Below are 13,807 nucleotides of genomic sequence, written 5' to 3'. Positions count from 1 at the left end.
ACAATAAAGCAAAAGAAAGGTAAATACATAAAACAACATAAAAAAACATTAAAAGACAGTGAATCAGGCAAACCAGCAGGGACATGAATAACAACACAGGGATTTATAAATCAACTAAAAGCAAATATATATGTGCAATCCCCCTCAATGTTGCAGGATTATGTCCAAGCAATGACAGGCCTGTGCTATGATGGTCTCGAGGGTCTTATCTATCTGGTCCTGTTCTCCTTCATCACCGCACTGATGTTCAGCTCCATTGTCTGCGGCGTGCCTCACACTTGGCATGCCAAGAGGTAAGTGACACCTTCTACTGGGGACTGTCACCAAGACATGTTTTCAGAAAATAATGGTTGAAGTGCCTTTTAGCTTTTTCAGTGGTTTAGGCTTGATTCCGCTCCCCCGCACCCGTGAGTGATCCCAGGACCGCAAGTCCCAGAATGCAAACGGAAATGACGCCATCCCAAAATGTTTCACTCCGTCCGCCTCCATGTTAACAGATTTTGAAAGTCGCATTTATCTTGGATTCTTTTCCCAGATGTGTTTTTTGGGTCAAAACAAGCCTTTTTTCTACGGACCCTTACTAAATTACGCAAGATTGTGTATACAATTTGTCTTTTCCGGGAGAAAGAAAAGACGCTGCTGTGTTTTTCTTTTGTTTGTTTTGTTTGTTTTGTTTACATCTGGCCACATGGTGCGTTCCAGTTTCCGGCATAAATAACGTAAAAACACAAAAAAAAACGAGGCGGATGAATGAATGAATTAATACCTGCCAGTTGATGTGTTAAAATGATTGAAAATAGCTCAAATCTAAAATGACACAGATGCTTTCCCAGTCGTCATGGGTTAAGGCTGATGTATAGTTTATACTTAATCGTACAACAGAGTCTGGGAGCTGTAAATAGCTGATCTACAACATCACAATTCTACGCAAACTGCTACGGTGTCATACGACAGAATGTGGGCATGTGAACCACTGCCTTCTAGACATCTTCTGCCTAGGCTGTCAACATAAATACACAGGATCCACTCAGCCACGTTTGAGCTGGGTTTATGTTTAGTCGGGTTTGCACACAATGAGGAATAATTCCAAAATAATTCAAACAATCAAGTAAGTCAAACAATTATGTATCATAACGTACAATTATATAATTTCCCATGTAACTGTTCTTTGTTTACATGACACGGAACAAAAGATAGCAAAGATGGTGAAACAGATCATATCACAAAGATGTTATTTTGCACTTGAGAAATGCATCTAGCTGCCTTAAAACTAGCTTCTTTCTTTTCTTTTTTCCTTGGGAGACTGGCTGAGTTTACCACTGGGACATAGCCAGGAGACTCCAGCTGCGTCCTCAAATAGATTGCTTCCTGTTAGGCCCCCTTAACACATGGGCGGCCAAGGTTTATAACATTTATAGCTGTTGCTGGTGCCACCATTGACTTACGTTATGTTTTGATGAGCCCCGCAAGCTTCGTGCGTGTGCACGTGCGTGTCCAGAGAAGATTGAGGAGGTACTCCATTTGTTTACAAACGCTCGCGAAACTCGCGGTAAAAAAATCGCGGTAAATTCGCGGTAAAGTGTCGCCGTGAAAACAATCAGCTCTCTGCCTCCATGGGGCTGTTTTTACCTCATTCTCAGATAAAGCCGTTCTTATGTTTCAAAGTAGAATCTAAAGCCATGTAAAATCCTTCCGTGTGGGGAGAGACAGGGGGCTTCCTGCCCTGGCTGGGTGACGTAATGGATTCAGGGCATGCAAAGGGAAGCTGCGGTCTCGAAAAGTTAACTATTTGTTGACTCGTCCCTCGACGATATAACTTCCTGTGGCAGGGTGACATCTAGTGGCCATAACTCGTCCCTGAACGCGTTTGGCTCCCCAAGTGTTAATAGTGAAAAGCTGCCCTGAATATATTGCAGCCGTCGCCTGAACCGGTGTCGCTTGGTGCAATACTTCAGATGAAATCTATCCGATTCACTTCTCCAATCGACAGCAGATAAGATTAGTGGAACGTTCCGTGAGGAAAGTGTTTTTCACAGGCACAACAGCTCAAACTGCCCCTGTGTCATTAACACAAGCACTCCTAACTGCTGGGTCGTGGTGCTCTCCAATTCATCTCGGCTGGAGTTTCCTGTCATCAAGAAAAGGAGCCCCGTTACTACTCCAGTGGTTCTCAACCTGTGGGTCGGGGGGTGACCGTGAAGTGACAATTTAAGGACTTTTTAATACCACAACAAAAATTAAGAAAGAAAGAAAAAACATTACTCCGTCAAAAGTAATCAACAAATACTATACTATAAAAACTGGTCAAACATTGGACAAATTGTCAAATAATATAAGAAAGATGCAAACATTTTGAAAATAGCCGACCTGCAAGCTCACAACGCTTCGCTTTGCGAGGCGTTGTGAGCTTGTAGATCGTCTATTTTCACAATATTTATCTGTGGAACAGAGTCAAACTAAATGTAATGCCTCAACTCCTACAATTACAAGTGCTTGTCAGGGTGGGGGGATCCTCAGTTCAAATATGATTATTTTGGGGGGGTCACCGTTGAAAAGTTTGAGAACCACTGTACTACTCAACACCACACAGCAACATCCCGAGTGTCAATTTAACTCTGAAAGAGTGTAAATTGAAAGATTATATTTAAATTACAATCAACAGTCAGTGATAACAAATTATGTTCAACCACAAATTAATTTACAGACTCTATAGTAGGTTATTATAATAAAGATTTACCCTAATGTTAAAGATCAGTGTCTCTCGTCTATAGTTTATAAATCATAAGCCCTGACATCAAAAGTCTGCTTCTCCTTTGAACAGTGTGGTAAATGTGCTTTTATGCTGCAGTGAATGCAACTCCATGATGTCATGGGTTAGTTATGCTGGGGAACACCCGGGGGCTGTCCTCAACACTAGAGGGAGCCATCCTCCCTGGTATCAGGCTCATTGCACCATGGGTTTTGCTAGGCTTTTATAAGCCTTTGTTATTTGCATTATCCTTATCTCATCTTTCTTAACCCATTTAGGCCCAGAATCATTGAATGCTTTAACCAGTGGGAAAAATAGCAGATATAGAAGCTCACAGCGAGCTTGTAGATCTGCAATTTTTTTTAAAGTCGTGAAAATGTATTTTTAAAGCGATACGTTTGTAACTCAAATTTTGCTTCTGGGGGGTCCCTGGAACTAAATATCTTGAGATGGGGGTCCGTGGCCAAATACATATCATGTTGGGGGTCCTTGACATGAAAAGGTTTGAGAACCACTGACATAGTAGTCTCTCAAGAACAGACTAACTGAGCTCCAGTTAAGTGAAAAGGACCTTTTCTTTGATGATGGCTGGCCAGATTGCTGACAGAAACGTAGGGTTTTCAAAAAATCTTAGAAGGATTCAAAAGACACTTATAGAATCGCGTCAAAATTCTAATTTCCACGATTTTTCAAAAAATAGCAGATCTACAAGCTCGCAGCGCGGCACTCGGTGCCGCGCTGTGAGCTTGTATATCTGCTATTTTTCAATAGTTAAAGCATAAAATAATAATACACTACTATATGTGTACCCGTTCTAAATGGGTTTTAATGTCACACTGCTTCATACGATTTCACTGGCCCCGTCTCAATCATCAGAGTACAGCTTGTGTTTGGCCCTCAAGCACAAGCTGTACCTCCAAGTGAACCAATGCATGGACTGAAATGAAGTGGCACAATTGGGCCATTTACATTTTCTCGTGGACACAGAAGCAATTGCATGAATATGAGGCCTATTTTTACATTCTTCGTTCCTTTGCATTAACCTCGTGAACCCCGATCTGAGTGCCCAGATGTCTTTTACGTGAACCCTACCGTCTCTATTCTGGGCATCTCGTAACAGGCACACGTTCTGCGACAGCAGCAGTTTTGAGCTCGTAGATCTGCTATTTTCAACAAATGTATGTTGTGTAGAAGGAAAAGGGGGGGATCATGTATAGATGGTGGGCCCAATGCAATGAAGTTGTATTTAACCCATTTAGACCTGAGCCCGATTCTAAACATGCTCTCTAAAACCTGACCTAAGTTTTCAGGAAAAACATCAAATATTTATTTTAAAAATTACAAAACAATTGTGTTGCTATATACTGTACATAGCATCAACAACACAAAAATGTGTTCCCATCCTGAAGGGTAAAACACAAAAAGGGGTTCCTATCTTTATAATGGGTTTCACAGTGGAAACATTGCATATCCCCTACTCAAATCCCATATAACTCATAGTTTTACTAATCCTTTGGGTACTGATGAAACTGAATAGAACCAGGAACAACCAACACAAAATGACACCATGTGATGATGTTGCGGTTGTAATTATTATGATTAATTATAGTTATCATTATCATTGTGCTGCTCTTATGTGAGTGGGGGTCCCCCTGGTGGTGGTGTCTGACTTTGCAGCTTGTGTGTGTTCACAGGACTGAGGAGGACAGTGAGGACGAGTCCGTCGCCCACGGAGGCAGACAGAACCACGACAACCTGTACCGGGTCCACATGCCCAGCATGTACAGCTGTGGCAGCAGCTATGGCAGCGAGACCAGCATCCCTGCTGCAGCTCACACCGTCAGCAACGCCCCCGTAACGGAGTACATGTAAGTCGCAGACAAAGGTGGAAAAAAGTACTCACATTTTTTACTTGGGGTAAATGTATCAATACTGCAATGTAGAAATACTCTGTTAGGATGCCCTCAGACCAAAATACCTAGAGTGGAATCCGCCACTGCATTTCAATGAGAATGGAGCGTTTTTTTGCAGAAATCCTCTACTGCCAAAAAAAAACGCTCCATTCTCATTGAAATGCATTGTCGGATTCCACTCTAGCTATTTTGGTGTGTGGGCACCCTTACAAGTAAAAGTCCAGAATTCAAAATGTACTTGTGTTAAAAGTACAAAAGCGTTGGCCTCAAAATGTACTTAAAGTACCAAAAGTAAAAGTACAAAAATGTTTGAAAATAGCAGATCTACAAGCTCACAACGCGCCGCAATGGCGGCTCGTTGTGATTTATATCCGCAAAGTAACTAGTAACTAAAGTTCTCAAATAAATGTAGTGGAGTAAAAGTACAATATTTGGATCCTAGAAGTAGTGGAGTAGAATTAAAAGTATTGAAATTGGAAATACTCAAGTACAAATACCTCAAAATTGTACTTAACTACAGTATTTAAGTAAATGTGCTACAGCTCCAAAAACCAGAACTCCGATCGGAGACCAGAAGCGGTAGGTATGCAATGTGAAAGACCTGGAAGTGTGAGAGATGATCCGTTTTTCTCGCCACTGTCGTCTCGGCTGGACCTCAGAGTCGTGGCATTTCGGGAGACCAGGAATGTGAGACGCCAAGTGATGGAGCGCTGTGTGCTTCAGTCAGTATTTAGGAGTCCCCGGAGAGGCTGGGTTCTCTCATAGAAAGTGAGAGTAGTGGCTGACACATGCAGCTGTTGCTGTCCAGCTGCAGGGGCCTTTGAAAACCAAAGCCACCAGCCTTATGAATGAACATCAGGATTAGGAACACTAATGGGGGATGGGATGGGGGGGTCACTCAGACATTTCTGGACGGTACGGCATTGATATGATGGGAACTGTGGCTTAGCAATTGACTGTATGCAATGTTTAACTGTAAATGTGTGCATGGGTGTATGTCATGGATCTTCAACAGGGGGTCCGGGACCCCTAGGGGGTCCTCAGAGTTACTACAGGGTGTCCTCCAAATCTATTTTTTTTCTCTTTTTTTAATATTAACCACTTGAACCCTAGTGTCCATATTCTGAGAACTTTAGCCAAAAATAGCGGATCTATAAGCTCTCAACGCCTCGTAGATCGGTTATTTTTGGCAAAGATCTTTCGTGCAGAGGGGAAAAAGAGCAGACTAAGTACAGAGTGAAAGGTCAAGTTTATTAAGTATTGACGGCTCAATTGGTTAAATATCTGAAAACACAAATTGACATGAATCCAAAATACTCTGATGATTGTGCTGTCAAACAATGAAACTATGGAATCTATGAGAAGGTTGTGGGGGTCCCTGCTTCATCTCTCTCTCAACTAAGAGGTCCTTGGCCTGAAAACGTTGAAGACCCCTGCTGTATGTGATTATGAGGCTTATGCAGTGCATGTTTAGGTGAGCTGGACGAGGGATCTGCGCCCGTGTACTGACGTGTACGTTTGAATCCCACAGGAGTCAGAACGCCAACTTCCAGAATCCCCGCTGTGAGAACACCCCTCTGATAGTGCAGGAGAGAGAGTCCCCTCCCCCCTCGGTAAGTAGCACGCTCCCAGGAAAGCTTGTCTTGCTGAACGGAACACCTCAGGGTCATTTGGAAGACTGTCTGTGGGGAGGATTATAAGTGAAACACTGCCCTGCACTCCACGTCACAGCACAAACCTAGACAAACCACTTTCAACTTGGCGTCCTTAATTTAGGCATGTCATTATTGTAAAAAACAATTGTAATTTAAACAATTCTAAAATGTTCACACTTTTAAAAGAAAACGAGCAGAAGGTCACACAACTTAGTGTTCTCAAATTCTGCCCGAACCCGACCCAACATTTAGGGACGGGTAAGGCCTTTTAATTTACTTTTACTCTATGATAGAGTTCTCAAATTCTTCCCAAACCCGACCGTACCCGACCTGACCTGGCATTTTCGGGCCGGGTAGGGCCTAAAATGTATGCTAGTTAGTTGGGCCAGTTAGGGCCGGGCCTTCATTTTCAGGCCCGTTGAGAACTCTACACACAACACGTCGGTACGTGTTTTGGGCTTAGAGAGACATTATGTTCGCTATCCGTCGTACAGCGAATTACATAGGGCTTACACGGTTAATGTGTCAGAAAGGTTTTAGTCAACTTCAGCCTTCAAGAAGGATTTTCTCCGGTAAAATATTTAGTGGTTCAAATAATGCTGCTTAACTTTAGTCCTAGAGGGATCAGTGACATTTACAGAGATGTGTAACATGCGCCCTTATTCCCAGTTGTTGCTGTCTCTCTTAAAACAAAAAATACAATGAACATCCAAATGTTATGTGTTACGTATGCACATTTTAACCACAAGGCATAGTTAAATTTATTCTTTAGACTTTTCATTGGAATATGTTAAACCGCTTTCAGATAAAATAGAGCAAAAATAGAACAACAAGCTCTCGACGCTTCGCAACACATTGTGAGTTTGTAGATGGGCTATTTATGCCACACGCACAACACCATCATACTGTATGTTAATTAGAAAAGAAGTGGTTAAATAACAATCTTCCCTAACAATATTTTAATTCAATGTATTGATCCTGTAGGACAGTTGTTGGCAGTTGTTGTTTGTTTCTTCAGCCTGATGCGTTTCAACCACAGGTTGAAGCATTTCCGTAAGTGTCTTAGTAGGCTGTGTGTCGTGAATGGACCTCAACCATAAACACTGACTGTTCCCTCACACAAAAACCTTGCCTGAGCCCCTCTGGAGACTCCGCCACCCTTTCCCTTCCCCTGGCATCTCTGTGTGTCCGCCGGGGACCGAGACGCCGCTCTGTGTATCTTCTCTACATACTCTTCTCTTTGTCGTTGTTCTCTTCTTCTCTTGCACACCCATCCAGTTGTATTTGACTCCCATGGACAGTGACAGCCATCTCGGCTGGCAATTAAAGCCCTCCAAGAGTTCAAGATCGTTTTGGTAGCCTCATCCGCTGGGCCAACAGGTACTAAACATGCCTGCAACACCACTTGCTGGCCTACTCCTCCTCCCTGTGTACTGTGCCGCTCCCCCAAGACTCCCAGCTCCACTCACCCTCCTGTCCACATACAACCAGAGTCCGTTGGGTCTCTCACTGTGTCTTGACCCTTGCTAGTGTGCCACCTGATGTGTGTTCCCTGTGGCCCTGGGCTGCATGTTTCCCTTAAGCCTGACGTATACTTAGTTTCACATCTGTGTCCTGCTGCCGTACTGAAAACGGCTGATCTGCAAGCCAGTAAATCTGCTGTTTTCTGTGCGCGACACTGGCATGCAACCAAGTATAAATCGGGGACTATCCCTCACCACAGCTTTTTAGGAGGAACATATGAACATCTGCCCTGAGGCGTAACCGTGGCCCTTGAGCGCACAAACAATTCAACCTCGGTACCGGGAAGCACTCAAGCCGAACTCTGGCAATAGTCCCGGTGGACTGTCTTTAACTTGAATTGCAAGTGACCTTTGCGTGTCCAGAGTGTGAAAGAAACAGAAATCGAATGCCTTTTATTTTTTTATATATATTGTAATAACAGAAGATAAACTATTCTAGATCAAGCATGTATGTATGTCTTCACCAGGAATTCTGGGCCCCATAAAAATATCTGATAGGAGATATGTTATGATATGATATGCCCCTTAACCACATGAACCCTAGCGCCCCTATTCTGGGTCAAACATTCAGCAATAATGTTTAGTCTACAGTCCAAAAACAGCATAGTATAGTAGTACAGACCCCTGGGGGACTCCGGTTAACTGACGTACTGTATATCAAGTTTAACCCATTTAGGCCTAGAATTATTGAATGCTTTAACCAGTGAAAAATAGCAGATATACAAGCTCACAGCGCGGCACCGAGTGCCGCGCTGTGAGCTTGTAGATCTGCTATTTTTGAAAAAGTCGTGAAAATGTGTGCAAATCATTGAATATATGTATTTTCAAAGCGAACGTTTGTAACTCAAATTTTGCTTCTGGGTGGTCCCTGGAACTAAATATTTTGAGATGGGGGGTCCGTGGCCAAATGCATGTCATTTTGGGGGTCCTTCACGTGAAAAGGTTTGTGCACCACTGACATAGTAGTCTCTCAAGAATAGACTAACTGAGCTCGAGTTAAGTGAAAAGAACCTTTTCTTTGATGATGGCCAGCCAGATTGCTGACATAGAAACATAGGTTTTTCAAAGAATCTTAGAAGGATTCAAAAGACACTTATAGAATCAGGTCAAAATTAAAATTTTCACGATTTTTCAAAAATAGCATATCTACAAGCTCCTTTGCTGTGAGCTTGTATATCTGCTATTTTTCAATAGTTAAATCATAAAATAATGATACACTATAATGTGTACCCGTTCTAAATGGGTTAAGTGGTTAAAAGATGCATTGATGTTGACATTAATACTGTGGGCCCCCATGTAGCCTGAGGACCCGTGAGTCATTATGGTTCATCATCACTGCTTTATGACGGTCCCATCTCCTGTAAAATTCCAATACAAAACATTCACCTTTTTATGTCCAGTGTTAAGCCATGTTTCAGCAAACGCGTCTTTATGCAGAAGCTCGACCGACCAAAGTGTTGAAATGCTACAACTAAAATAAAAAGATATTCCAACTTAGTGTCATCATAAAAAGGCAAACATGTTGTGCTTGCGTTGTTTGTTTTGCATGCACAGGTGCTTCTGAAATGGCAATGAATGTTTGGCCCCGCCCCTATGCATGGAAGTTTACTGTAATCTCCACTGAAGGTTTTGGTCGCATTATTGATCATTATTGGTCCGTGTGTTAATATATAGAAAGATGTGTACTCTGAAGTTCTCCTTTGCTTGATTTAATCAATATGATCTATTTATAAAAAAATAATAGCGACCAAGAAACTCTTGTGGAAACATTTAAAAAGCCTTTATTATAATGGCTAATGCCCTGGTTGGTTTTCTTTTTCGTTCGTTGACTTCATAACCCCTATACCAAAGAGCACTTTGTTTGGAATTTAATTCAGCTGCCAAAAAAAGAAGTCCTCCTCTGTCTGTGTTTATTACATGATGTATTTATAGTCTCTGTAGATATCTGTACCTGGATTTAAATGCATTTGAAATATCGTTTGTAGGTGATTACACTTGCTTATATAATTAACGCCTGACCCGTGAACTGTGTTCTGTAGAACCTGTGAAGTGTGTTCTGGTAGCATATAGCCAATGTCCTCCACCCTGCTTCTTTTGATATTTTCAAGTCCTGATGACACCAGGAGTCAAAAGGCAACTTTGCTGATTGTTTACATAAATCCTAGTGAGCATCTGATGATCAATGCGTTCTTTGTCTTGAGAGCTCGCTCTTAAGGCACTGGAATCTGCAATGTTGTGCTTTTACCATATTAAGAAGCACACAGCATACACGATGTGACATGTTGTGTGCTTATAAATTGGCCATTTTTGAATAGCCGAAGTTTAACATTTAAAAAAAGCAATTGTTTGAATATTCTCTTCGCAATGATGACAGTTTTACATTGGATTGTGCTGAACTGTATATTATTGCAATCGCATTTTGGTACGAAATTCCTACAAGTAGTGTCTTGTGTACAGTATGTTAGAAATCAGATGTCATATTTTTACTATACTTTCTGAAGATCTGTTCAGCAAAATGGACCCTTACAGGTCTTTAGCTCTGATGGTGTGCAAACGGAACCGAATGTGGACCGCTGCCCTCACCCCATTTGCACACCCTCAGCTACAGTATATAGGTCCTTGAAATTAAAACGCTTGAGAACCACTGCATTAGATGTAAGTTGCTCATCATTTTGTTATTCCATGTCCTCCTACAGTACACCAACAGCATGAGGGTCAAGTACCTGGCCAACAGCCCACCAGCAGATGCAAACGCCTCCCCAGCACGCTAGACAACACTGGACCTGTTCCTCCCACCTTGCGGACCAATGTGAAGGCCCTCGGCTGTTTATCTCCCTCTCCAAGTGATTAATCCATGTCTTCATTCAGTCAGGCAGCCATGTACTGTATGCAACCACTGGCTTTACACCTTCAACATCATAGAACCAAATACTGCACATCATTGTGCAGGATGAAGGAAGAAAGAAAGAAAAAAAAAAAGACTTGAGAGATCTTTCAGATTTCATTCAACATAATGTTTGCAAAAAGTCAGGTTTTTTTTGTTTTGTTTTGTTTGCTTGTTTTTCCCCCCAACTGAGTCTCTTGTTGGGAGTGGGACTCCCTGAGTTACACTTTACTTAACTATAATCTGCAATCAAAAGTTGACGTTTACCACAACTTGTATCTGGTGCTGGTTGCATGGCAATGAAATCAATTATTTGTTTTTATCTTCTAACTCTGTGATTTGCCTGGATTTGCATATTTTTGTTTTAACTTGGCATTCCTTTTTTCCAACCTTTGTTTCCTTGAATTCAATTTGTGAAATCTCATCTAACTAGGCAGTGCTGTGATGATGATGATGATGATGGTGGTTGTGGAAGTGTTCATAGACTTAACAAGGATTTAATACTACTACTGGTTCCGACTTTGTTAAAGTATAGTAGTATATACTCTCACTTCTGTGGGGCAGTGTGAGAAATGCCTTATTCACAACTTTGGAAGAAACCTACTGCCCTACCCCACAATCTCGTACCAGTAATTCCTCAAGGAACCCTGTCAACAAAATAGAGTTTCAAAATTGCACCACTGGAATACTGTTGGTTTTAACACTTTTGACAGTGCCGCATCTCAGCACCTCATCTATTTCTGCTATGTGGGGAACACTTCTCAACTAAAACTTACAATAGGGAACTGAGTTTACTCCGGTTTACAACAAGTTAACCAGGTTTCCTCCTGATGACACCAGGAGTCAAATGGCAACTTATCATAGCATGCACAACATGCTTACATGTTGGCTTGTTTCTGCATTTGTCTTAATTGGAACCAGCTGTCTGCACTCTGCAGCATTGCACATACTGTATATGTGATTGGAAAATTATAGACCTTTTCCTATTGGGATGGTGACCCCCCCCCCCCCCCCCCCTGTGGCTTCTTTCTTTTTTTATTATGTACTGTATATACAATGGATTGATAAGCCACTATTCCGCAAATGACTGTAATAGAAGTTGAAGTGAGGAGTGTTTTGAAGCTGTGAACTTGACTACTCATGGATGATCTCACGTCAACAAGGATGAGCTGCACAGTGGAACTGCAGTTGCTCGTCTCAAATTTGGACCGTAGGCCGGTTTTCGTTATTTTGATCATCTGAGAGAGACCACAATGAACCAAGTTTCTTGACTTCTGTGCTCTTTTCGGGGGGGGGGGGGGGGGGAAATACTTGTCACAGCACAGGAGAACAGTGTTCTGCTACTGGAAGCACAAGCTGTTCTATCACCCACTGACGACTGGCTTCTAATGTCGGAGATTCTGGAGCACAGAAGGACAATTATATTTACTTGTCATTTGCAACATTATTAGAGACTTTAGGATAATTATTTTCAACAACCTCTTTATTTTTGCCAGATCTGTTGTGGTTGTTGTTTCCATGTTCTTTTGTAAAGTGATGAGTGGATTTGTTTGCAGGGCCTCAGGTCTAAACAGAGCAGAGAAGAGGCCAGTCTCTCTGCTCTACTGACTCCAACATTGTTGTTTTGTTTTTTTTTTGTTCTCGCTGTCCTGTTGTGGGTTGCTTACATCAGCCATTCCCTACAGGAATCTCAATGCAAATGTCATCTGTTTTTTTAAGATTATGCATGTCACGGCGTCTGTGAATTTCAAAGAAAAGGAAAAAGTATATGCTTTAGCAATAGTGTCTCACAAATGTGTTCTAGCATTTAGATTTATACAAAAACCAATGGATCATGTGAGTATGCTTTAACCCCAGGGATAGTGGAGGCGAATGACATGGCATTCCTTCCTGCTACTTCCTCTCTTTCATGGGAGCCACCTACTTATCGTCAGTGTCGGGTGGAAACCTCGTATCGCCCAAGTTTCAAATTTGTTCGCTCTTTTCATAAAGCAAAGCCCTGCTTCACCATACAAGACTGTTGCAAAAACTAGTGAACATAGCAGATCTCGTGTGCTTGTAGATCAGCTATTTTCACTAGTTTAGATAATTTTAAAAATTATAAATACAAAACTAACGGTTTTGGACATACAAGGTTTCCACCCAACAACGACGTTATACTTGTCATATGAAGCATGACGATCCTTCAGATGTGGAGTAAAATCTTCGTACTACTGACTGCTGTTTCAACTGGCTTCTCTAAAGCCTCATTTATACATTGTATAGGTGTCACTCACCTAAAATAAAAATTGGCGAGTGACAATTATGTATAATTGTGCTTTAGTGCTGCATCGTGAGCAGTATGAGAGGTGATTCTTGCCTTTGCGCCAATCACCAAACACACAGCCCCTTTTTTCTTTTGTCTTCACTCAAGAGCTGTTTGTAAAGTTCACAGCCCTTGATTGTCTCAGCAATCAAACAAGGAAATGAGCCTGACCTTTTTTTAAATGATACTCATTTATGCTCTGTAAAAGTTTATTATACTAATGCAATCTTACTGTTTTTGAGTAGTAATCTCATTGTTTGTTATGCAAGACTTGTACAGACTATAAAAATCAAGAACAATAAGTAGTTGAAATTTACATTAGTTTAAACTTTCATTTCTTTTCCATGGAATTGCTTTTTGATTTGCATCATAGAATCTGTAGCAAGCACAAATTATTGTTTCATTCATGTGGATATGGTGAGTAGTTTTAATCTTGATTGCTTTTTGTTATGTTTTCTGGAGAAAAGAAATCACTGTAGATTCCATGTTTTTATATTATTTTTCTTTCTGAAAACTAAAAAATCTTGTACATGTGAAACCTGTGGTTTGTTGAGCTTGAACGCTGTGTTTTGAAATTAAACAAACCCTAAATGTTTTGCCATAATTAGCTTGAATTCATCTATTTGTGTTAATTCCCAAATCACCAATATTTCAAATAGATCTGCCCTGCAGGGACTGCACCATGGTTCACTGTATAATCCAACAATTCAACTGACTTAAATTCGCTGCCTCTTGCAGCCAACTGTTATTACTGCCATATATACCAGGGAACTCTTGT

The 13,807-nt window shown here is 41.4% G+C and overlaps 1 protein-coding gene across 1 annotated transcript in view; it reads left to right on the top strand.

Moving 5' to 3' along the window:
• ttyh3a (tweety family member 3a) overlaps positions 1 to 11,707 on the top strand; it is a 36,091-nt gene extending 24,384 nt beyond the window's left edge. Inside the window, exons 11-14 of the mRNA XM_080724070.1 lie at positions 157 to 293; positions 4,444 to 4,617; positions 6,194 to 6,275; positions 10,537 to 11,707. Coding sequence (XP_080580196.1) covers positions 157 to 293; positions 4,444 to 4,617; positions 6,194 to 6,275; positions 10,537 to 10,611 — 468 coding nt within the window. The 3' untranslated portion in view covers positions 10,612 to 11,707. The remainder of the gene's footprint in view (positions 1 to 156; positions 294 to 4,443; positions 4,618 to 6,193; positions 6,276 to 10,536) is intronic.
• Positions 11,708 to 13,807: the final 2,100 nt, after the last annotated feature.

Source organism: Nannobrachium achirus (genome assembly GCF_963921795.1).
Source record: "Nannobrachium achirus genome assembly, chromosome: 4".
NCBI classification, from domain to species: Eukaryota; Metazoa; Chordata; class Actinopteri; order Myctophiformes; family Myctophidae; genus Nannobrachium; species Nannobrachium achirus.
The sequence above is the reverse complement of the archived record's forward strand: the minus strand, read 5'-3'. Positions and strand labels throughout refer to the sequence as shown.